The following is a 21514-nucleotide window of genomic DNA, read 5'->3' on the forward strand; positions in this document are numbered from 1 at the left end:
AACACGCTCGCGCGAGGGAGGATATTGATTGGCAAGTAACACAAACATATCGGGTGCACATCTAGACGAATCACAACCTGGTTGTCAAGGGATTGGAATAGTTGATGATTTGCAGCAGACGATTTCTCGTCCACTGGCACATTACGATTGTTCCATATAGTCTGCCTACTCATTATTGACCGCATATACAGTGTACATCTCCCAAGTGGTATCTTTCCATCATCACCTCCTGATCATCCAGCTCATTCGTATTTTTCCAACCTCAAATGCAAGAAACGAAGAATGCCTATTCCATTTACAGAAGGGCAGCGGCGACGATACCGATGACACCGAAGGCTGCGGAGCCAACGAGAGCGGGGGCAGCGTTTCCGGTAGAGGTTCCGCTGGCAGCAGAGCCGGTGCCAGTAGCAGTTCCAGAGGCAGAGCCAGAAGCGCGGGTAGCAGAGCCGGTGGCGGCAGCAGTCTCGGAGCCGGTAGCAGTGGCAGCGGAGGCAGAGTTGCCGGAGCCGGAGCCAGAGCCGGAAGAGCCAGTGGGGTTGGGGGTGCCGCCGCTGGTGAAGTAGTACTCGGAGATGCAGCCGTCACGGCACTTCGCGAACTTCTCGGTGGCAGCGGCAGATCCGTCACCCTGGTCGCAAGCGGCAACGCACTCGGTGGTCTTGTTGATCTGGTCAGCGTTGGGGCTGGGGACCTGTATGAGCAGCACATGTTAGCGATCTGTGATACAATCCCTGAGAAAGCTTGGCTTCATTGCGCCTCCGCCAGGGAGGCACCCCAAACTTCGTGTGTCAGACTTACAGCAATGCACTTGGCCTGGCAGTTAACGTCGGTGGCAGGGCAGGCAGCCAAGCACTTGGTGATGGCAGCCTGAGCGGAAGTCTCAGCAACGGCGGCGCTGGAAGTGGCAGAGGCCGAGGACTGGGCGCTGGCGACAACGGCGAAGACGCCGGCAACGAGGATGGAGGTGAAGCGCATTTTGGCTGATGTTTGTGTGATGTATTACACGGGTGTATTAAGAATATCGATAGTCGGTATTGGGTCACACAACGAGAGTGATTGTAGCAGGCGTAAAGCAACGAACGTAGAGCAGAGGCTGAAGAGGGAGGGAGGGAAGGGAGACGGGAATCATGTGGATGGACTGGAGGTGGGTTTATAATAGCGTGTGCCCTGCGGGTGGTCTCTCCTCCTACACTAGGGGGAGGGAGAAAAAAAACCCATACCCATCTCTCCAGACGGGAAGTCGACATTGGACCAGGGCCTTTTCCTGCTTGGGGGTGTTGACAACCTGGGAAGCCAAGGTCCGCCCCAGGTGCCATGCTATGATTAGCCTCGAACTGGAGCGTTGCCGCCCCCCCGTCTTCTCGTGGCTTCTCATCACACCCACCCCATCTCTTCAGCTGATGTCTTGTTCGTGTCCTTGGGCCCGGGTATGCACACTTGTGCCTGCACGCAAGGGCGGTGTCTGGAGGAGTGGCTAGACGGGGTCTTGGGTGTGAGCTCAGAGACTCTAAGGATACGGATACCCAACGACAGCACCGAGGGCAACAGCCAAGCAAGCCCAAGACTGTGCGGGAAAAGACTTTGTCCTCGGTAAAGCAACGAGAAAGCGAGAGTGACTTGTGAGCCGCCCTTCAAGCCGGTTGCCCAGTCCCTGTTGCTGTGGGCAGAGACGCAAAAGCCAAACACAAGCGAGAAAGGGGAGCCATAGCAAGGTTGACTGACGATCGAATTGGATCGCGCCGCGTCCGGGGAAAGATTGGGGCCTCGAGACCTGCAGGCCGCCGCCCCTGGCCGGTCGATGGATTGTCCCAAGGAGGTTAAGGCACACGCCGTGCCTGACGTTAAATTGAAGAAGGTTGCCAGGTACTACTTCACGTAAGATTAGAGTAAAGGTACCTCCCGTCACCTTAACGGAGGTAAGGTAAGAGCCATTGAGAAGCCATTGGAAAGGTCGCGCTGGGCCCCTGCGAGGGAGACAGAGACCGGGAGAGATTGGGAGAAGGTTCCCTGTGACTCGTAAGGATGCCTGCGCAAGTGGATCTGCTCAGGACCAACTTGCCCAATTTTAAAATTGCGCTGGGCTTTTCCCTTTGGCGACTGTCGTGCACCCCCTCGTCTTGCCATGTTGATTCGCCCGTCGCCTGCTCCGTTCTCCATTGGAAGGACTTGCCGGGTACCCATTATTACATCAGTGTGGAGGGCCGTTGGTCTGGTGGTCTGTTCGTATTCCACTCTCGATGTTGTCGAGGCCTCTATCGAACCTTGCCACGGCTCCATCCACCATTTGTTGTTTGTTTGCACGCTGTTTTCCTCGGAGGGGCTTGGGATGGCTGACCTTTCGCGGAAGTACCAGCCCAGCGTGGTGTGGTAGTCGATTGACCTCGACTCGTGCAGACTTCGGACGAAGTTGGGTTGACAGCCAAGCAATGGCTGGCTACAAGGGAAGGAGAGGGGAAAAAAAAAAAAAAAAAAGAGCACTCGTTGACCGTGACACGAAAGAAGCGCGTCTCGAGGAAATGCAAGGTTCCTGGGAAAATGGTACCGTATCATTGGCCCAAGTGACCTGCACCTGTTTCAGGGCCCCAACTCGACAGCGCACCTCAGTCGACCCGTCGACGGAACAAAGCGCTGGCGGCTGGATGCTAGAGCGCCACACTCTATGCCACCGCTGCAGTAGCTTGGTGCCTGGCCTGCAGACTCGATTTTCTCGACGGCCTTCGTTTTTCTGCTAGAAGCAACAGACACTGGTACAATGCCTGTCTAGGCCAAATTTCGGAACGTCCAGGAGGAATCAATGCAGCCGTGTGCCAACGGTCTGTTCTGAGGAGTCCAAAATGAGCACTAAATGCGAGGGAGTCTTAGCGAATCCCATCTGCCGCCAAGCTGTCGTACTTTCTCCTCCCAGGCACCTAGGCTCGACACACGACAATGAGTCGAAGGGAATAGCGATCCTCCATTCTTGAAGCGGCATCGGTGACCTCTTCTCCATCAGTCCACTGGGAATACTCCCCCCAAGGCCCCTTGCGACCTAGATTCGTTTCGAACGACAATGAGTGACGGCTTCCAGCAGGGACGGCATGGACATCCGTCCAAACGAACTAATATCGGCCAGTTTCATTTGCGCACTTTACTCCCGACCGACAGCCGATCATCGTCATATGCCGTCACCCGTGAGCCAGCGCCGACTCCGACACGGCAACGACTTGCACAGGACCAGCGGGCTGGCATGGAGGGGATGCGCAGCGCCGTTTGGCACACACACACAGCATTCTCACCACCGCTCACATGCCCGTCGTCAGCAGCGGCGAATGGGAAAATGCGATGCCCAGTCCAATGAGTGTGTTCACTTCGCCTCATAGGATTTGCGTACGAAGTGCATGAATACGAGATGCCCATCAACCACACCACTCGGTCCTGGATCTGCGATCTACATCCTCCGGATATAGTACCACCTCCCAAGACACCAATGCCGTGCCGGTAGGCCCGTACGAGCCACCACACCCGCCTGAGAGGAGGCGCCGTCAGGCCTCCGTGCGTGGCGATGCGCCAGTCCAACTCACGTCCTTCTCCCGGTGTCATCGAAGAACGATTTGGAACGAAAAAAGGAATCCGTTCTGTTGTGGGAACGTCGACCCAAACGAAGTCGGTACCACCCCGGGCTGCTGCTACACAATTCTTTTGGTAATGGGAATAAACGGAATGGCACCGGCTGCATAGACCAATGCTGCCGCCCTGCCCGACCAGCCCATGGCCCGGAAATTTCACCACGTCATGCCGTTCTTCTTCCATCCGAACGTTAATGGACTTTCAATGCGAAAAGCGGCGACCCCTGCACTGACTCCACGCCATCTTATTGGCCAGTTGCCCAGGAGTTCTCGACTGCGTACTAGGAAGAGGGCATTTCAACGACGTTTGTTAGATGTCAAAATAAGCTCGGCAGGACAGGACATGCGACGAGTCGCAAATCCGCCGTCTGATGTAATACTGGTAGGGAGACCGGATTGAATATCAACCCAGGAACGCCTAGTTTCAACGGAAGACCGGTGTCAGGAACAAAGAATAATCAACGGGGCATCTGACGATTCAGAGACACGATGTGCGCCACCCCCAGCCCATCCATGAGCCGAGAGCTGGAAACACCAAGGCGTGAATCGGATATTTGACCATGTGATGGTATTTCTTCTTCTAACGAGACCGTCGGGCATTTCGCGCCTAAACGATGCAATGCTAGCCTTGCACACCTGTCTGACTTTACAGCTCATCTCTCTGTCTAACCTCCTCTTGCGCCCCTTGCTTTAGATCATTGTCGGGCACCGGGTCAACCACGACCTCAGCATCAGGCTTCTCGTCAACAACACCATCGTCACCTTCTGTCGTCGCCTCTTCGCCGATCTCCGCAGGCATCTCCTCCACAATCTTACCCACCTTCTCAAGCAGTGATTCGGGATCCCCACCAACCGCCGCCGATCGTTGAGGCTCACGCACGTCCAATGTGGGCAAAGACTCGTCAGGGAGACCCTCGACGTCAATCTTTCCTTCGCCCCCAACAACCACGGACTCTGATGCGCCCCCGGAATTGGCGTACTTGACAACCGCCCTGCTGCTGCCGATGCTAACATTGAACATCAGCCGCAAGGGCAACCAGACCAACCACCACATCGGCCCGTACAGCAACCTCCTGAACAACAGCCACGCCCCTGTAGCCATCAGCATGTAGAGAGCCGTCTGCAGGTACCATGTATCACTCTTTTGCGACCGCAACAATGTGCCCAGAAGATCCTTCGAGCTCGCCAGCATCGTGTCGAGAGAGCCGTACGACTCGTTGAGCTGCTTCAAGGCCTGCGAAGACTCCTCCAACGCTTGGTGCGCAAACTCGCTCCTCGCCAGCTCCGCAGCGATTCGTTCGTGCGTCTGCCGCAGCGCATTCGTGACATCGTTGCTCGCCCCTACCGTCTGCTTGTCGTCCTCCGTCAGGGAGCTCGTGTTCCAGTCGTCTTTGGCCTGGCGCACCTGCCGGTGCCGAACGATGTCGGGCAGCGGTGCCTTTTGCGCGCCGAGGGACGGGGAGGACGCTTCGGACACGGGTTGTGAATAGGACTGTAGGAGGAGCTCGCGCTCGAGGCGTTGCGCCTGTGTGAGGTTGCGCTTCGCTGTGAGCTGTGCCTTGCGGAAAGTGACTCGAGAACTACATTCGCAAGAAGTCAGTATAAATGCCGTGAAAATCCCAGGCAAGATGTCTGTGAACGAGGGAATTCCTTACGTCTTCAGCTCCTGCCTTAAGCGGTCGAGTCCATCTTTAAGCCGCGTCTTGGTGTGTTCCGCCTCGCTTCCCGGTCGCCCGTCCCTAAGGTCCTCGACCTCCTCGCCCAAAAGCTCAAGCTCCTCCTCTTCCTCCCTCAAGATCTGACTGATCTCGGAGCTCAGCTCTGCGCTGACATCGCTGTCCTCGTCCGCGCCGAGCGGCACCGAGCCAGGCTGGAACTTGAGATTCTGGAGCCTGTTGATGAGCTCCTTGAGCTGCCCCGTGGTCTCTTGCAGGGCCGTCAGGCGTTCCTGCAGACCCTCGAATGACATGTCGTCTCTGTAATTCGGCTTCGTTTGTTTGCGGAGTTTCGAGGAAGCGAATAATTAGAAGGCGTGCGGCGAATGTGGTGGTTTTGGCTTCCTAGGGAGTAAAGCTGGCCTTTCAGTGACGAAATGTCGTACCTAAGTGGGATCGCCACACCAACTATGCCCCTGGCCCCGATACAGTAATATGCAGTAAAACCACCCGAGCACAAGCCACAACCGCCGTCCAAGCTCCCGGCCCCGAGCCACGCGGAAATTTTGGTGACAGCTTCACGATTCCGACCGCAGGTCCCTCAGAAAAAAAGCTCCCCCGCCTTGAGACCCCTCCGAGAACGAGCAACAGGACATAGGAACCAATTGGCGTCACCGCCCAACACCGTTGCCCAAGATGATCACCAAATTCATGACCGAGATCACCACGAAGTTCAACCCTTTCTCTCCGGCAGCAAAATCCGCACGCCTCTTCCTGTCCTTCATCCCGCCCACCGCCCGGTCCACGGGCATGGTGATCAACACCCAGCTCCTGCCCAAGGGCTCGACGGAGGCCCCGACTCTGAGCGTCAAGTTCAGTACGTTTAGTCCCGCCCTGCATCCGCTCGCTGCGGCTCTAGGGGCTGCGATGCAAAGCAAGGAATGATCAGAAGCTAATTGGAAATTTGCAGAGGACGGCAAGGTCATGAACCTCGATTGCGAACGCTTGGGAGTTAAGAACCTCATCGAGGAGGTCGACCGACACTCTCGTGGTCTGCAGAAGGCCGCCGATTTGACGGACTAAGGAGTGGGATAGACAAAATGTGTATTATTATGGCATTTGCATGTACGGTACGGCGTTTACGGGATGGGCATGAACGATATCCCCAGGGAAATGTCGATTGAAGTATATACGGTGGCTTAAAAGGTGTAGCATGTTCGCAAAGCACAGAGAGGGGCTTGATACATAGCCATTGGCATGCAACAGGGCCGCCCACGGAGCTCATTTCCCAGCTCATCTTGATCTCACGCGCATTGGATCTGATATCATGTGTGGAATTTTTACTTTTTGGTATTTCTAAGTTGACGCCTCCTCACGATCGGTCTTCGACGTTGTTTTCAATTGCATTTACTAGCAAAGCGACAATACTTCCATGGGAAAGGAGGCGTCCGCTCGTACCTGCTCAGGCCGGCACTGAGCACGTTTATGCGGAGGCACCGCTGATGAAGAACCACTTGTCGATGGACGCGTCGATCTTCTCGGCGGGGAGCTCCTGGTGCTGGGGCAGAGGGGGCAGCTGCTCGGGGGCGGTGCGGGCGGGGGAGTGCTGGACGGTGACGTTGGCGCTGTAGGCAATGGTTAGTCGATGTGCTCTTTCAAAGGGTTTTGTCTAGCTGTCGCATGATGGACTTACGTAGAGACGGAGCCGGCAGCGGTCTTGCCGGTGATGAGTCTCTCCCAAGCCTCACCGCACTCACGGACGACGTCCATGGCGTAGCTACGTGATATGTTAGCAATTGTCCAAAAAAGCAATTCATGATCGAGACCAACCTCTTGTTCTTGCACTCGCCAGTGAAGGCGAACTGGTTCTCGGGCTTTCCGTCAGGGATCTTGTAGATGCGGAACCACTCGTTGGTGGCACGGAGAAGGCCGGGCAGGTGGCGCTCGACGTCCTCGACGTCGTTCAACTTGGGAGCCAGGGGGTCGTTGACGTCAATAACGATGACCTTCCAGTCGGTCTCCTCCTCGTCGAGAAGGGCCATGACACCGAGGACCTTGACCTGCTTGACCTGGCCGGTGTAGCCAACAAGCTCACCGATCTCGCAGACATCGAGCGGGTCGTTGTCACCCTTGGCCTTGGTCTCGGGGTGGACAGCGTTGGGGTCCTCCCAGGTCTGGGGATGGGTTAGACAATGTTGTGTGCAGCGATTCTTGAGACGGCGAGCTATCGTACCTGGGGGAAGGCACCGTAGTTCCACAGGTAACCCTTGTGGGGGAAGCAGTTGCGGACGTAGCGAAGCTTGCCCTTCTTGATGTCCTGCTTGATGGGGTTGAGGAGCTCCTCCTTGGAGATCTGTGTTCGAAGTGTCGGTCAGCGCCACATGCCCATTGTGTGTTTTTCTCCCCCGGTTTGGAATCAACAATGTTTGCAAATGCCAACAAAGGCAGCTGCGTACATGAGATTCATTGAGGGGTTGAAGGTCAATCATACCTCAAGCTTGGCGTTGGTCCAGCGGGGGATCTCGACGACCATGTTCAGGATGGTCTGCTCGGCGTTGGCGTACAGAGGAATGTCGTGGAAAGGGGAGACGGGGACGCCATCCTTCTCGACGTAGACGCGGTGCTCGAGGGTGTTGGGAGCACCGACCTTGCGGACGGAGTACTGAGAAGCCATGGTGGTGTCTTGCTTGTGCAGGCTCGGGTCAGAGTCTTTGGAGATGGTAGAGAAGTGGCGGGCAATCTGAGCGGTGCGCCGGGAGGGAATTTTGGATTTAATATCGGCTGCAGCAGATTGTGATGGAGGAGGAGGGGTGCTGCGGTTGGCGGATGATGCAAGGAGGGATGGAGGGGGAGGGGTAGCAGACCCGGCTGTTAGCTTGGTGCGTGCCGCCAGGGTTGCTGAGTGATTGGCCCGGGACGGGGCCTGAATCGGGGACAGAGGTGAGAGGGTGGAACGGGCGCTGGGTCGGGCGGACGGTACGACGCCTGGGAGCGAGCCTGAGCCTGAGCCGGAGGGTGCCTTCGCTGAGAAGAGACGTGTCTTGGTGAGCGTTGGCTGCAGCTTAATGCCTCGTAAGAGCGGCATGTATACAGTGGGTGAATGGAAAGACGGAAGAAGGGAAGGGTGTGGTAGATGGGGATTAGGGGGTTTAAGCTCTGTTACAGCACACGTCTTCAGAGGGGATAACTGCTAAGTCGGTCTGTGAGCGGTGTCTGCATCCGAGGTTCGACGGGAGAGATGAGGTGCGCCAGACGCTAAGGCGAATGGAAGACGAAGCCGGACTCTCAGGTCTTGTTAAGCTCGGTAGCTCGGTGGTTCTGCGGTGGGAGGGGCGCTGGAGCTCTCACCTTCGGATTTAGAAGCACTGCGCCGTACACGCGGCAATCGGGGCTGCAAGTCTGCTGTTGATACAACGGGGCAAGCAAGGCAAGGGAAGAAACCGGGAGAACCTCTTGGTCTGCGTTCTGGGTCTGCCTCTCTGTGTCTGAGGCCTCTGTCGCGACAGCAACCTTGCCGAAAAATCTTTACCAGCCTCAGGCGCTATTGTCTGATCCCTGTAAACTGCCCCTCAATTACCCCTCCACCGCATCTTGGACAGTGAATGTACAACGCAGTATCCATGAAGTGTCATGGCTATATCGAGTACAGCAAGGATATGAAGCCAATTGAGCCGTTCCTGTGAGGTGGCAAAGCTGTACATCTTGGTTTGCACACGAGAAGCCAGCAAACATGCCGAGTCGAATTGCGGCATGGAGTCAGCTACTGACCGACATTCCAGCTTCACATGTGAGAGCTTTGACACCTTGAGGTCCTCCCCAACGATTTGGCCCGGACAAACCCAAGCTCATCAAGCCCATTCAAAGCTGTTTCTTCAAGACCGTCTGCGTCTCCTGCATGTCAATACTCCGCTTATATTGACGTGACAGTTGCTGGTGGTTGAGGATGTAACAGGAATAGTAGAAGCGGTCGTTCGCTGGCAATCTCCATATCTTCGTTATGTTTGTTATTGTTTTGCACTTGTCATTATCACCAGCAAAGTCTGTCCTAATTTGCGCCGTGCATCACAGAGAGGCGAAGTAAAGTAGCTGCTACGTTCTAGAAGGAGGTGTACATAAAAAAGACTGCCGTAGACTATTAATATCATTGCATATAATCTAACACTACTGATTCGGGTCTGGCCAAATTTACCTGTAAGAGGAATAGTATATTAGACAAGAGAATCATAGAAAACGCCAATAAAATTAAGCAATGCAGAGTCTTGGGCAAAGGGTCGGATTGAATGAGACCTTCCAATGTCGTGAGCTCGATGTTGAAGAAAGATTAAGTGGGTCTATTTCGATAGACGCTTATCGATAAGGCACAGCCTGTCACTTTTCTCCGTTGCTAACCCGTCAAGGCATCGCCGCATAGAAGATCCTCGCGCGCAAGACTCACATCTTCTCCAGTCGCAGACTATGTGGCATAATATCTGTCCCTGACATGTCGGTTCGCAGTATCCTCAAAACGATGGCATCCGAGATCAAGAGAGTTCCTATCCCCCGCCGCGGGGTCGACTACAGGGGCAAGATTGTCCTTGCGCCCATGGTCCGCTCTGGCGAACTCCCCTCTCGCCTCCTAGCCCTGCACTACGGTGCCGACCTGGTCTGGGGTAAGTCGCAAACACGCAAACACAATGACTCAACTGACAAGTCCATAGGACCCGAGACTGTCGATAAAGCCATGATCGGCACCACGCGCCGAGTAAATCCCGTCACGAATACGATCGACTGGACCAAGGTCCCCTCCTTTGGCCAGAAGAACCCTCCTAAAACGAATCCCGAAGCTTTGATGTTCAGCACCCTCCCTGAAAAAGAGGCCGGCAAGCTGATATTTCAAATCGGAACGGCCGACCCTGAGCTTGCAGTTCAAGCGTCAAGGCTCGTTGCGGCGGATGTGGCCGGTATCGATGTCAACGCCGGCTGCCCCAAGCCCTTCAGCATCAGCGGCGGCATGGGCGCGGCCTTGCTGAAGACTCCGGACAAGCTTTGCGCCATTCTGGAAGCTCTTGTCACGAACATCATGCCCGAGTTTGAAATTGGCATCAGCGTCAAGATCCGTCTGCTGTCCACCCCCGAGGAGACAGAAGCTCTGGTACGGAGACTATGCGCCACTGGCATTACCGGCCTGACGATTCACTGCCGAACGACTCCCATGCGCCCCAGAGAACGCGCAATCCGCAACGATCTCCGCATGGTCGCTGAAATCTGCCATGAGTTCGGTGTTGCCTGTATCATGAATGGCGACGTTGAGGGCCGCGACCATGCCGTGGACCTCATTAAGGAGTACGGCGTCGACGGCGCCATGATCGCCACGTCTGCAGAGGCGAACTCGAGCTGCTTCCGTGCGGGCGTCGACGGAGGCGTAGCATCGTGGGAAGAGGTCGCTGCAACGTACGTCAAGTATGCCTTGGAGGTTGCCAACAAATTCGGCAACACCAAGTATTTGCTGTGCCAGATCGTTCCCGGAAAGAGTGGCATGTACCAGAAGATGAACCAGTGCAAGACCTACACCCAAATATGCCGAGCGCTTGGTCTCGACGATCTCATGGATCTTGCTCGACAAACAGACTGGGACAAGGGCATCGATCCAGAGGGCTCAGGCAAACCAGAAAAAGCTGAAAAGAAAGCCAACCCCAGTGCTATGGCAGCTGGTGGTAACATGAAGGCGAGCCGGGACAGCCAGACATCCCGAAAGATGTCTGAGCGAGGGGTCACTGCCGCTGCTGAGTCGAAAAAAGCGGCTGTCCCTTTGCAGACATGAGATGGTGATTTTGACGTTTAATCGCGAGGTGGTTTGCATCGAAGGCGTTTAGGGGGGTAACAACAAAGCATAGCGACACAAATATCACGAATACCCCTTTGGCAGGCCGGCCACAGATAATGGGGAAGACTAGATCTTTTTATGTACGAGCTCCGAATAGTCAGAAATGTCAAGAAGCCGAGTGACTCAAGCACATTTCTTCATGATGATAAATTTTGTGGAATTACAAAGGAACCGTCAGCAGCGGCTCTGGCCGCTTCTGCTTCTATGATACAGTCCCAACCCTTCTTTTATTTGCCCTTCTTCACCCAGTCCTCAACAGTCTCACGAGCATCCGTGACCTTCTCATCGACATATCGTACACCAATCTGGCTGTGAATCTTTGCCGCCCTCAAGCTGTCCTCGATGCTCTGGCGAATCTGGAGATGTCCCTGGGCGATGACAGGGAAGCGCTGCTCGTACTTCCAGGCAAGGTTGGAAACATTGCCCATGGTAATGGGCAGAACAGTCCAGCCGGCGGTGATACCAAGGGCCAAGGGCGCGGTGGCGCGGAGAATGACACTGCGGTTGCGGGTGATGATGCTGCCGGCCATGGCAGCGACGAGGACGTAGATGGCGCCGGGCATCAGCTTCTCGCCGCTCTCGCGGGGAGGTGCCAAGGATGCGATGGTGCTGGTGAAGGATTGCTCGAGGTTGAAGGCGCGGTCCATCGTGCGGTTGACGGCATCCTCAGCGCCGACGGCGTACTGGTACAGACCCAAGCGGGCCTTGCCGATCTGGACGGCCAGACGTTCGGTAGGCGTAGGTCCTCGGGGCTTGGTAGGCTCCTCGGCCGGAGGGAGCTGTTCCGTCGGGGGAGGGGGAGGGAGGGTTCCGCTAGTCGGGAGAGGCGCCGGCTCGTCGTAAATCGGCTTCTTAGACTGCGTACATTTTAGCATTGTGTGCGTATTGACTAGGAGTCCGACTGCGGACATACCTGGGCGGTCTCGGGAGCTTCAGCATGTACAGTCCGGGGAGCCAGGGCGAATCCCATCACGACGGTCGCTGCCAACGGCGCGGCGCGCTTTTGCTTCCATGTCAGCTGTCGAGTAAACCATGAAGCAACAGGATACCACGACTTACCCGTTGTAGCAACACTCTAGCAGCCATGGTCCACTCAATTGGTCGATTGAGGGAATTGGATGTTGGTCTCGCGAGAATATTTGGAAGTATGATGTACAGGAAAGTCTCCAGGCCCACGCTGCGGCTATTTCCGGAGCTCGGGAATTCGATAATGCACCTCGCCCAAACCTGGAAGCACCTATCTGAGCACCTGCACAACCTTGCACAAAAATTCGGTCCATGCACCCGCATGCGCAACTAATCGCATTGCCGGCAATTCTACTTCACCCAAACATATTCTACAATTCCGGATACAGATCCGAACTCACCCAACTCCCCATTTCCTTGTATCCTTACAACTAGATCTTTTGCCCCGACCAGCAGTTATGGTCTTTACGTCGAAGGGCTTCTCATAATGTTCAAACCCCCAAACCGCGGCCTCTGGGTCTGCACTCAATGTGTTCGACAAGCTTCCCGCGGCCAACAGCGCCGGTGGATGGCCGCCGCCTCCGGCGCCGCCCCCTCGAGTCTGCCCGCCGACCACGCACCCCCGGGTAGAAACGCTGACGATGCGATCCTGCGGGAACTCTTCGACTCTCCCTCCCGTGTAGCAAAAGCATTCAAGGCTGCTGGCCCAAGCGTCGGCCTATTCAAGAACCGATACCTCACGAGCCCAAATGGATTCTACGTATTTGCTCGCCGAAGCTTGGACAAGGCGCAAAAGATTGTCCATCGAGTCCTCCATGCGTCGACTGCTTCCGAGTATCAGGACATTGTCAAGGACTTGGATCGGTTGAGTGACCTGCTCTGCAGAGTCCTCGATCTCTCAGATTTTGTCAGAATGACGCACCCTGACCCGAGGTTCCAGCAAGCAGCTGCAGGGGCCTGGTCCATGGTATACCAGTACATGAACCAACTCAACACCATGACTGGGTTGAGCGACCAGCTTGTGAAGGCGATGGCAAAACCCGACGTTGTTGCGGCTTGGTCGGAGGAGGAGAGAACGGTGGCAGAGATATTGAAGTTGGACTTTACGAAGTCGGCCGTCGACCTCCCCCAGCAAGAACGTGACCGATTCGTCGACCTCTCTCAGCAGATTAGTGAGGTTGGATCTGCCTTCGTCTCGAACATGGCCCCTGCAAAGAGGGAAGTTGTGCTGCCATCGTCCAATTTCTATGGGTTGTATCCCAGCATCGCTCGAGCACTTACGATGAGGGGCAAGTTGCGCCTCCCCACCACCGGGCCTGAAGCTCAGGCCGCACTCCGAAGCGTCAAGGACGAGAACACCCGGAAGGAGGTTTTCACAGCGATGCGCACTGCTTCGAAGCAAACCGTGAACCTGCTGGAGACTATGCTGAAGCTGCGAGGTGAGCTGGCGAATCTGGCCGGCTTTTCCAGCTACGCCCATCTTGCCTTGAAAGACAGGATGATGGCCAAGTCCCCCAGTGCAGTGTTGCAGTTTCTCCACGCGCTGCAAAAGTACAACACGCCCATGGTGCAGGCGGAAATGGCAGACCTTTTGAAGTTGAAGCAGACCCGCCTTGACAGCACGTCTACTCAGATCCATCCCTGGGACAAGGATTTCCTAATGGATGGCGTGAGGGCTGAAATGAGACTTCCCGTTCGTCACCCTGACCACCTTCCCTCCTTCTTCTCGATCGGCACCGTCATGCAGGGCATGTCAAGGCTATTCACTCGTCTTTACGGCATTTCGTTCAAACCTAGGGAGTCGCAGCCAGGCGAGACCTGGCACGAAGATGTGCGACGTTTGGACGTTGTTACTGATACTGGCGACTTGATCGCAGTTCTGTACTGCGACTTATTCTTCCGAGAGGACAAGTCGCCTAACCCTGCTCACTTTACGGTGCGATGCTCTCGTGCAATTGCTCCTTACGAGGTCCAGGAGGCAGCGGAAGACCTGCACCACAACTCGTCTGACTTGCCCAAGTTTGAAAGACCCGAGCAAGCTGCCAACGATGGCATGGAGAGCTTACAGGAGAACGGCGTCTTGATGCAGTTGCCAACGATCGCCTTGGTCTGCGACTTCCCCAAGCACGATGCAAACAGCTCTGCACCAGCGCTACTGTCGTACTATCAAGTCGAGACCCTGTTCCATGAGATGGGCCATGCCATCCACTCGATCCTTGCCCGCACGAAGCTTCAGAACGTTGCCGGCACGAGATGTGCCACCGATTTTGCCGAGCTCCCTTCCACACTGATGGAGCATTTTGCCGCCGACCCATCAGTCCTTGGCTTGTTCGCGCGTCATTGGAAGACGGATGAACCTTTGCCTTACAAAATGGTCGCGGAACGGATCCGCCTGGCCAAGCGTTTCGAGGGCATCGACACCGAGAACCAGATTCTTCTGTCTCTTCTCGACCAGTCCTATCACGCCCCGGAAGTCACCGAAGGCTCCTTCAACTCAACAAAGGTCTACCATGATCTGCAGAGGCAATATGCCCAGGGCGGCCCTGATCCTCCCGGCACCTGCTGGCAAGGCTTCTTCGGCCATCTTCACGGCTATGGCAGCACCTACTACAGCTACGTCTTTGACCGCGTGCTTGCTGAGCGAGTTTGGAGGGTCGTGTTCAAAGCCGGCGCGGACGGCAAGGCGCTGGACCGCGCCAACGGCGAGAGGCTCAAGGAGAAGCTCCTCAAGTGGGGTGGGAGCCGCGACCCGTGGCAGTGTCTCGCGGATACGCTACAGGATGATCGCCTTGCTAAAGGTGACGACAAGGCCATGGCGCTCGTCGGTAGTTGGGGTATCAAAGACGACCATGCTTGAGATCGTCCTTTTCCCCGCTGGATTGTACAATTAAGAAGTAGTATCGCTGCAAGATGCGATACTGTTCACCATAGATTTGTTCTTTTGCTTTCAGCAACTCCACTATACAACGATAGCGCCTGTCCTGTTTCCGAGCATAGGATTGGGACAACCTGTTGCCGGTACATAAATTGCCGTTGCTTCAATTCGAGGCGACTTGCCGAATGGGGCAAGTTCCGAACGATAGAAGAAGACGAGTATATATCATCTAGAGCTGCGCCTCTCTGCGAAGCCGCTGAGGGACAAAGGAGAGAACCACTGGTTTTCCACCGCGGAAGTATCACGCAGGGAATAATCCGCAGCAGCAGCAGTGACAATGCCATTGCGTATGATTACCATAGATGAATAGACGTTCATACAGACAAGAGGCGCTCGGGGTTCTTTGGGGCCGGGATGGTGGCGTCGACCGGTGCATCGTGAAAGCCCACCGTCAAAGCTTGTCGCTCTCACCTCCTTTCAGCCGCTTGGGCTAGCTTCAAACTAAAGGCGCGATCCTTCTCATCTCGATTGTATAAACACCCCAAGGATCCCTGGCTCGGCAATGTTTTGCTCGTCGTCGCGTCTGTTTTCTTGTGTTTCTCCTATTCTCATGATCCCGTCCCCATGATGCTCCTCCCGATCTTGCTGGTCTCGGCCCTGGCGGGGCAGGGGTTATCGCAGAGTACGGCGACCTCTGCTTCGCCGTCTGCTTCTTCGGCTGCCACGCCATGCTATGTATGTCAACCACTGTTTATTTTTCCGTGTTTTCAAGATGGGGATGGTTAAGCTGACAGAATTCTTTTTCCGTGCTGCAGGTTCATTGTTTCTCGCAGTTCCTGGTGTACATGACCGACTCGTGCAAGACGAAATGCGCCTGCGCGGGCTCCTCTCTGCTGAGCGACTTTGAGTGCTGCATGAAGGACTGCCCTGCGGACCAACAAGCCAATATGACGCTCTCTGTGCAGAACTCCTGTACGGACGGCAAGGACCTGAAGCTCGAGTACACCTGCGCGAACACCACCCCAGACACCACAACGGCCGCGGCATCGTCGACCCCGACGGCGCTGTTCACTTCGATAGTGCTGGTATCCGCCCAAACGGCCGAGGGGAGTTCCGCTACGGGTAGCGCGGGCGGGATTGGCGGCGGGATCGGGAGTGATGGTGGGGGAGGCGGGGCGTCGCCGACTGTCGGGCTCGGGGTGGGCCTCGGAGTCGGGCTGCCGCTGGCGGCGGCGATTGTGGCGGGACTCGCGTTTCTGTGGAAGCGGTCGAGCAAGAGGAGGAGGGGCCGTGGGTTGGATTCCAGGGGCGGCCCAGCAGGGGGGTCGGCGGATGGTGTTGGGAGGACGTTTGTGTTTCCGAGCACGATGGTTCTGCCGACACCCGGGCTGCCGCCGGGGGAGGCGCAAGAGTCGAAGGATCTTGCTGGTGAGATGGAGATTACGCCTCTCGAGATGCTGGGTGATTCGAGACATCGTCAGGAGTTGTCGGTTTGAGATGTAGATTTGACTCAAAATATGGGTTACGCAGGAACACTCTGCGTTGTATATGCTCTATTAATGTAATTCTATTGCGAAGCGTCCTATTTTCGATACGATTCTCAGGTTTGTGGTTTGTCTTGCTACATGCAACCATCTGATGTGCACATTCTAGGTTGCTAAAGATACTGCCATGCCTAATTTTCCTGAGAGATTATGTGACAGAGGCCACCCGCAAGGTTGAGGATGAACAAGTTTCCAGGTCCGGCGTTCAAGGTAAGTACATTGCCCCAGCAAAGCAAAACAACTACACGCCGATGTCAGTCATGGAACTGGGTATGTTACTTGACGGAATACTCACAAGAGCCAAGATTCCTCCCTCCGCCTTGTCATCTTTTTCCCGCTCACGCAGCCTTCTCCGGCGACGTTCCGGCTCCTCGTGCACGAGCAGGCCTCGGCGAAGATCCGCAACGTCTCCTGTTAACGAAGAGTCTTCATCGCCTGTCAGTGTCTACTAGATGTAATGCAGTCATGCTCTAGCTGACGTACCGTTATCTTCACGCCTGGGATTCCGCTTACGTTCGTCCGTTTGGCAGTCTTTGGTCGCCTCGCCTTTCGCTGAGTCGTTGGTGCTACAGAGTGTGGCGCCATCCAGAGACTTGCGCTTAGAATCGATTGGGAGCATTATAGGAGAGTTCTTGCAAGGGCCGATTTATGTGTTCTGCGGGATTCGGAAGCTGGGTGTATTGTGGTCTTGGAGACGTTAAGTTACAATTCTTAAATGTCGTCGTGATAGTTGTTGCCGGGGATGACGAACATGTTCAATCACATGAAGGCAAAACACTGCCACAAACTTGAGGCATGGCCAACAAAAAGGCAACATAGGTGTCCGCCTGACGAATTGTTGTTGGGCGTTTGCGGCACAGCCCTTGGCAATCTGTGCCCGGGTTGTGTGGGTTGGCTAATGTTCACCCCACCATGGCTGTCATGATCGGTGATCCAAGAGACCCCAGAACAGTTTCGTGCAATAGATGTGCTGAAGTACATCAGCCAACAGCTGTGGGCAGTTCACTGCAAATCTGGACATGTAAAGGGGCTGGAATTATGCCTCTTGTAGTCTAAGCACACATTAAGGCCATGATTCAATGCTGGTATCAATCCAAAAAGAAAAAGAAAAATGCCGATCCTCTCTCGTGTGCACCGTAGCCCGTATGTAAACGCCTCATTACCTTCAGGTCATTATGCCTCTAATCCGTGCCGTGTGTCTATTGCTCCATGACCTCCGCAGCACCCTTCCAAAAGTCGCATCGATCCTTCTGGCCGTCGTCGACGTTCTCCATGCGGTTGTTGTTGATCTCGAAGACGAGTCGCGACTGGTTGTTCTTGCCTCCCCACGTCTTCCATTCCGGCGTGTCCGCCAGCTTGTGCACATTCGGATCCAGGTTGCGGATGAACGAGATCCAGTAGTTCATCATGATGGGCACGACGGGCTTGTTGTACGTGCGGAAGCTGTCGGGCGTCGGGCAGGCGTCGATGCCGAAGATGGCCGGGGCCTCGAAGACGTGCGGGACGCCGAGTCCGGAGGCGGTGTTCGTCTCGTCCTGTACGTTGAAGCGGTAGGACCAACTCGCGCTCGACAGATTCGAGGCAGCATAGGCGTTTAGGATGTTGTTGGCCGGGCAGATGAACGTCGTCTCGCCGTATGCTTGGCTCGCTGAGGGAAACCAGGCGTTATGGTTTGGCAGGGCGGGCAGGATGGGATACTTCTCGAGCATAGTGTCGGTTTGGTTCTGACCGAGTTTCGGGTAGTTATCTATCATGAAGTTTACGAACTGATCTTGAGTCTCGACGTTTGCTGCGAAGACAGATCCCTCTAAATATTGGTGAGCATGAGAATTTGTGCCTCTTCCATACGCAACACTCACCATTCGATCCAGTCCCGAAAAGCACAGGGACTTTGATGAACTTCCCCTTGTCGTACATGGCGTATGGGTAGTCTTGAATGAGATCTCCGTCTATGCAGGGGGTCCAGTAGAAATGCGGGTTCAGTTGTCGTCCAGGGAATGGCGATCCTGCGTTGGCTTCCTGTATCGCCTTGATGTCCTTGCCACGTAAGCAACCCATTTGATCCTTTTCGTCTTTGCAGCCCAAGTTCTCCGTCGTCTTGTTAAATTGATATTCGAGCTCGTTTACGCGTGGCTGGGCGGGGAAAAATACGGATTCGGCCATGGCTCCTACAAACATCTTCTCATCCTTTCCGCCGTGTGCTGTGAGATGAAGGGCGACTGAGCCGGCGCCTGCAGAGACTCCATGAATGACGACGTGATCCGGGTCACCACCGAACTACAAGAGTAAGCCAGAAAAGTGGTGATATCAAGATGAAACTGGTATTCACCTTTGAAATATGAGTCTTGACCCATTTCATCATCAGTCGCTGGTCGAGGACTAAAGTTCGTCAGCTTTGGTTTCCACAGTAATGTCTTATGCAAGCTTACGTCCAGCGTTGAGATCGCCGTCTTTTCGTACCCGCTCACTCGCCAGAAACCCCCACAAACCAACTCTGTAATTAAAGCCGACGAAAACGATGTTCTTGCCCGAAGTTTCAACCACTTGAGAGCCGTTCCAGTTTGGATTAGCATTGGAGGTGTAGCCTGGATGGTGTTAGTGACCTTCGACACCTGGTCCATGCATGAGGACAGAGTGAGACAGGGCACTCTCTGGCATCAACAGCGCAAGGACAGCCTTCAAGGGTCACCATACCTCCACCTTGGATGAACAACCATACGGGCAGTTTCGAGTCTGGTGTTGTGTTGTTGGGCGACCAAACATTGACAAACAAGCAGTCTTCATCTTGTCCTGCCGTGGGGTAAGACGCGTCTGTTGCGAGACAAATCGAACCAAACTAAGTGAGATGCGGTCAGCCACAGCACCCACCAAACAGACGGACATTCTCACTTCAATAGCATCTGTTGTGCCCTCTTTCTTTTCTGGATCTTGTGGTGCTCGCCATCTCAAGTTTCCTATTGGGGGCGCAGCATAGCGCATCCCCAGGAACTGATTCACCCCGCTTGGCAGCACATTTCCTGAATAATTGGCGTAGCCGAGATCAACCGCGACCCTGGGCAGGTTGAGCTGTCAAGCAGTGTTAGCTTCCACACATGCGCGGAGAGGATTCTTTGAAAAAAAGGAAATCGAACCTGATCCCGCGCGCCGATGTATTCACGGATGTTGAAGTAGAGAACGACAGTGAGGGCAGCTAATATCATGCTGGCGATGGCGAGCGGGACAGAGTGTTTCCTCCAGTTGAGGAAGCCCTTCCCCTCGAAGGCCGGGTTGAAATTTGGGCGAACATGTTTCCAGGTCATATGGTCCAAGAGCTGGTATCCCACGTGAGAGGAGCCGAAGCACTTAGCAAACCAGCTCATGAGGGGTTTGAGGAAGCCGAGCGAAGCGCAGCGCGGGGTGACTGGACGAGTAAGAGAGAGCGAGCTTTGCGAGGGAGAGTCTAAGCTAGCGGCGGCGGCATGTCGTTTCCGAGGAGGGATCCGTGCCAGTCTCACAGACTTGCTGCAGCGGGTGAGATGGCGCGGGTAGGACGCCGAAGATGAGGCCCCGATGAGATGGATGTACACGAGCCTCGTTCAGTCGTTGATGTAGGGCGGTTGGTGATTTTGCTGGATTTTCCCCGTCCCGGCAGAACCAAGAAAATAGGGGCCAAGACGTATGGAATTTGGCGATGATATCTCTGAGAACAAGGTGGAGGGTTGAACCTTGGCAGTCCCCAAGAAATGGCTCTGTTGACAGGAACGGTACTTTGGCCTGCTGCGAACGGGAAGTGGGAACGCGGGTTCACTGGGGTATCTACCTGCTTACTGCATAAGGTAGTTCCTCACCTGTCGACGAGTCGATCGATACGCTGTAAGGTACAGGCATTCTGCGACACTGGCACACGCACTCTGCGGAAACCGAACCTAGACCTGGGAAGCCACGCTCTGCAGAAGTGATGGGGGCACGGCCGCCTGTGTCATTGCACTGCCAAGTTGAAGCTGCAGTGACGTCGCCAGGGGACATGTCGGTCTACAGGGGGTGATCTGGCTTCCAGAACCTGGCACATCCGAACGGGACCCACTGGAAACACTGGAGCGACAGCCAACAGGATGCTCTAAAGACGCCGGGTTTTGGCTCTATTCGGCAACGGGACGGCAGCAGTTCACCGACGAGGGACCTGCAAGGCCCATCTTCATCTCTCCAAGCCCGGATCAGCCAGGCCGTCCGCTGTACCTACACTACCTTACCAAAAAGCGTTGTCATTGTAAGGTAGGTGTTCGTCGGAGAAGGTGGGAAGAGAAAGGTTTGCTCAACTGGGAACCTCGACTGAACAGAGTTTGCCGCAATGCAATCTGCTGCACTGGCAACAGAGAGTCCCCGGCACGCTTCGCAGCAGACAGACGGTTCCTTCCCCGGCGCGCAGGGTGCTGCCGGCTTGGCGCTTCATCTGATAGATGAGGTTGAGTCTGTTGCTGATGCTGAACATGGCAACTGAGCAACACTGGACGAGCTTCCATCCTTGCTGTATCTCTGTCTTTCCTCTGCCAAGGTTCGTGTTGATCGCTATCGTTATGGCCGGCTCTTATCGCTTCCTCCATCGGGGTTCACTGCCTTTTTCTCTGTTGCATTCCGCTGGGCCTGGAGGGGGAAAAAACTGGAAATCTCTCCGGGGACCGTGGCATAGATGAAGCAGAAATACTGGGGAAGTCTCCAGCAAACATGGGGACGGACACTTGAAGCGAACAGAAATAGAGCCGATGAGACCGATGATACGATTAGACGCGTCCATTCGTTAGCGCAGCCTGCTTCAGACCTCCAGGCTTTCCCATCAGCGAGCAAGGACCTCATCTCGGTCCCGAGAATTCGTGGCTTAGATAAGCGAGACAGATGGCTTGATGCCAACCAACGCTGAAGCTGAAGTCCCGTGATGCCGCCGTCAAGTCAGCAATCAATCCGCCCGCCCTGGACAAAGACGGGTTGTTGCCGTCTTACAACTTCTCACTGTCCGCCTGCCTGTCTTACTG

The 21514-nt window shown here is 55.2% G+C and overlaps 9 protein-coding genes across 9 annotated transcripts; 3 read left to right on the forward strand and 6 right to left on the reverse strand.

The window, feature by feature from the left end:
* Positions 1–295: 295 nt before the first annotated feature.
* On the reverse strand, positions 296–975 carry COL26b_001013 (uncharacterized protein; the record flags this gene model as incomplete). The annotated part of the gene is made up of 2 exons (XM_053173973.1): positions 296–691; positions 799–975. The coding sequence occupies 2 exons, from the start codon at positions 973–975 to the stop codon at positions 296–298; spliced, it is 573 nt and encodes a 190-aa protein (XP_053042090.1).
* Positions 976–4251: 3276 nt separating this feature from the next.
* On the reverse strand, positions 4252–5574 carry COL26b_001014 (uncharacterized protein; the record flags this gene model as incomplete). The annotated part of the gene is made up of 2 exons (XM_053173974.1): positions 4252–5185; positions 5261–5574. 2 exons carry the CDS (start codon positions 5572–5574, stop codon positions 4252–4254), a joined length of 1248 nt encoding a protein of 415 aa, XP_053042091.1.
* A 382-nt stretch (positions 5575–5956) lies between these two features.
* Positions 5957–6343, forward strand: COL26b_001015 (uncharacterized protein; the record flags this gene model as incomplete). The annotated part of the gene is made up of 2 exons (XM_053173975.1): positions 5957–6137; positions 6231–6343. The coding sequence occupies 2 exons, from the start codon at positions 5957–5959 to the stop codon at positions 6341–6343; spliced, it is 294 nt and encodes a 97-aa protein (XP_053042092.1).
* Positions 6344–6743: 400 nt separating this feature from the next.
* On the reverse strand, positions 6744–7934 carry IPP1 (Inorganic pyrophosphatase; the record flags this gene model as incomplete). The annotated part of the gene is made up of 5 exons (XM_053173976.1): positions 6744–6885; positions 6954–7037; positions 7091–7434; positions 7494–7613; positions 7752–7934. The coding sequence occupies 5 exons, from the start codon at positions 7932–7934 to the stop codon at positions 6744–6746; spliced, it is 873 nt and encodes a 290-aa protein (XP_053042093.1).
* A 1806-nt stretch (positions 7935–9740) lies between these two features.
* COL26b_001017 (uncharacterized protein) lies at positions 9741–11060 on the forward strand (the record flags this gene model as incomplete). Its single annotated transcript, XM_053173977.1, has 2 exons — positions 9741–9909; positions 9958–11060. The coding sequence occupies 2 exons, from the start codon at positions 9741–9743 to the stop codon at positions 11058–11060; spliced, it is 1272 nt and encodes a 423-aa protein (XP_053042094.1).
* Positions 11061–11350: 290 nt separating this feature from the next.
* On the reverse strand, positions 11351–12093 carry COL26b_001018 (uncharacterized protein; the record flags this gene model as incomplete). The annotated part of the gene is made up of 2 exons (XM_053173978.1): positions 11351–11980; positions 12037–12093. The coding sequence occupies 2 exons, from the start codon at positions 12091–12093 to the stop codon at positions 11351–11353; spliced, it is 687 nt and encodes a 228-aa protein (XP_053042095.1).
* A 483-nt stretch (positions 12094–12576) lies between these two features.
* On the forward strand, positions 12577–14946 carry COL26b_001019 (uncharacterized protein; the record flags this gene model as incomplete). The annotated part of the gene is made up of 1 exon (XM_053173979.1): positions 12577–14946. The coding sequence occupies one exon, from the start codon at positions 12577–12579 to the stop codon at positions 14944–14946; it is 2370 nt and encodes a 789-aa protein (XP_053042096.1).
* Positions 14947–15781: 835 nt separating this feature from the next.
* Positions 15782–16439, reverse strand: COL26b_001020 (uncharacterized protein; the record flags this gene model as incomplete). Its single annotated transcript, XM_053173980.1, is given in 2 exon segments — positions 15782–16389; positions 16409–16439. The coding sequence occupies 2 exon segments, from the start codon at positions 16437–16439 to the stop codon at positions 15782–15784; spliced, it is 639 nt and encodes a 212-aa protein (XP_053042097.1).
* Positions 16440–17707: 1268 nt separating this feature from the next.
* COL26b_001021 (uncharacterized protein) lies at positions 17708–19708 on the reverse strand (the record flags this gene model as incomplete). Its single annotated transcript, XM_053173981.1, has 7 exons — positions 17708–18315; positions 18368–18785; positions 18838–18887; positions 18938–19093; positions 19203–19344; positions 19398–19574; positions 19640–19708. The coding sequence occupies 7 exons, from the start codon at positions 19706–19708 to the stop codon at positions 17708–17710; spliced, it is 1620 nt and encodes a 539-aa protein (XP_053042098.1).
* Positions 19709–21514: the final 1806 nt, after the last annotated feature.

The sequence above is a fragment of the Colletotrichum chrysophilum genome (assembly GCF_026319265.1).
Source record: "Colletotrichum chrysophilum strain AFK26 chromosome Unknown scaffold_4, whole genome shotgun sequence".
In the NCBI taxonomy this organism is placed as follows: Eukaryota; Fungi; Ascomycota; class Sordariomycetes; order Glomerellales; family Glomerellaceae; genus Colletotrichum; species Colletotrichum chrysophilum.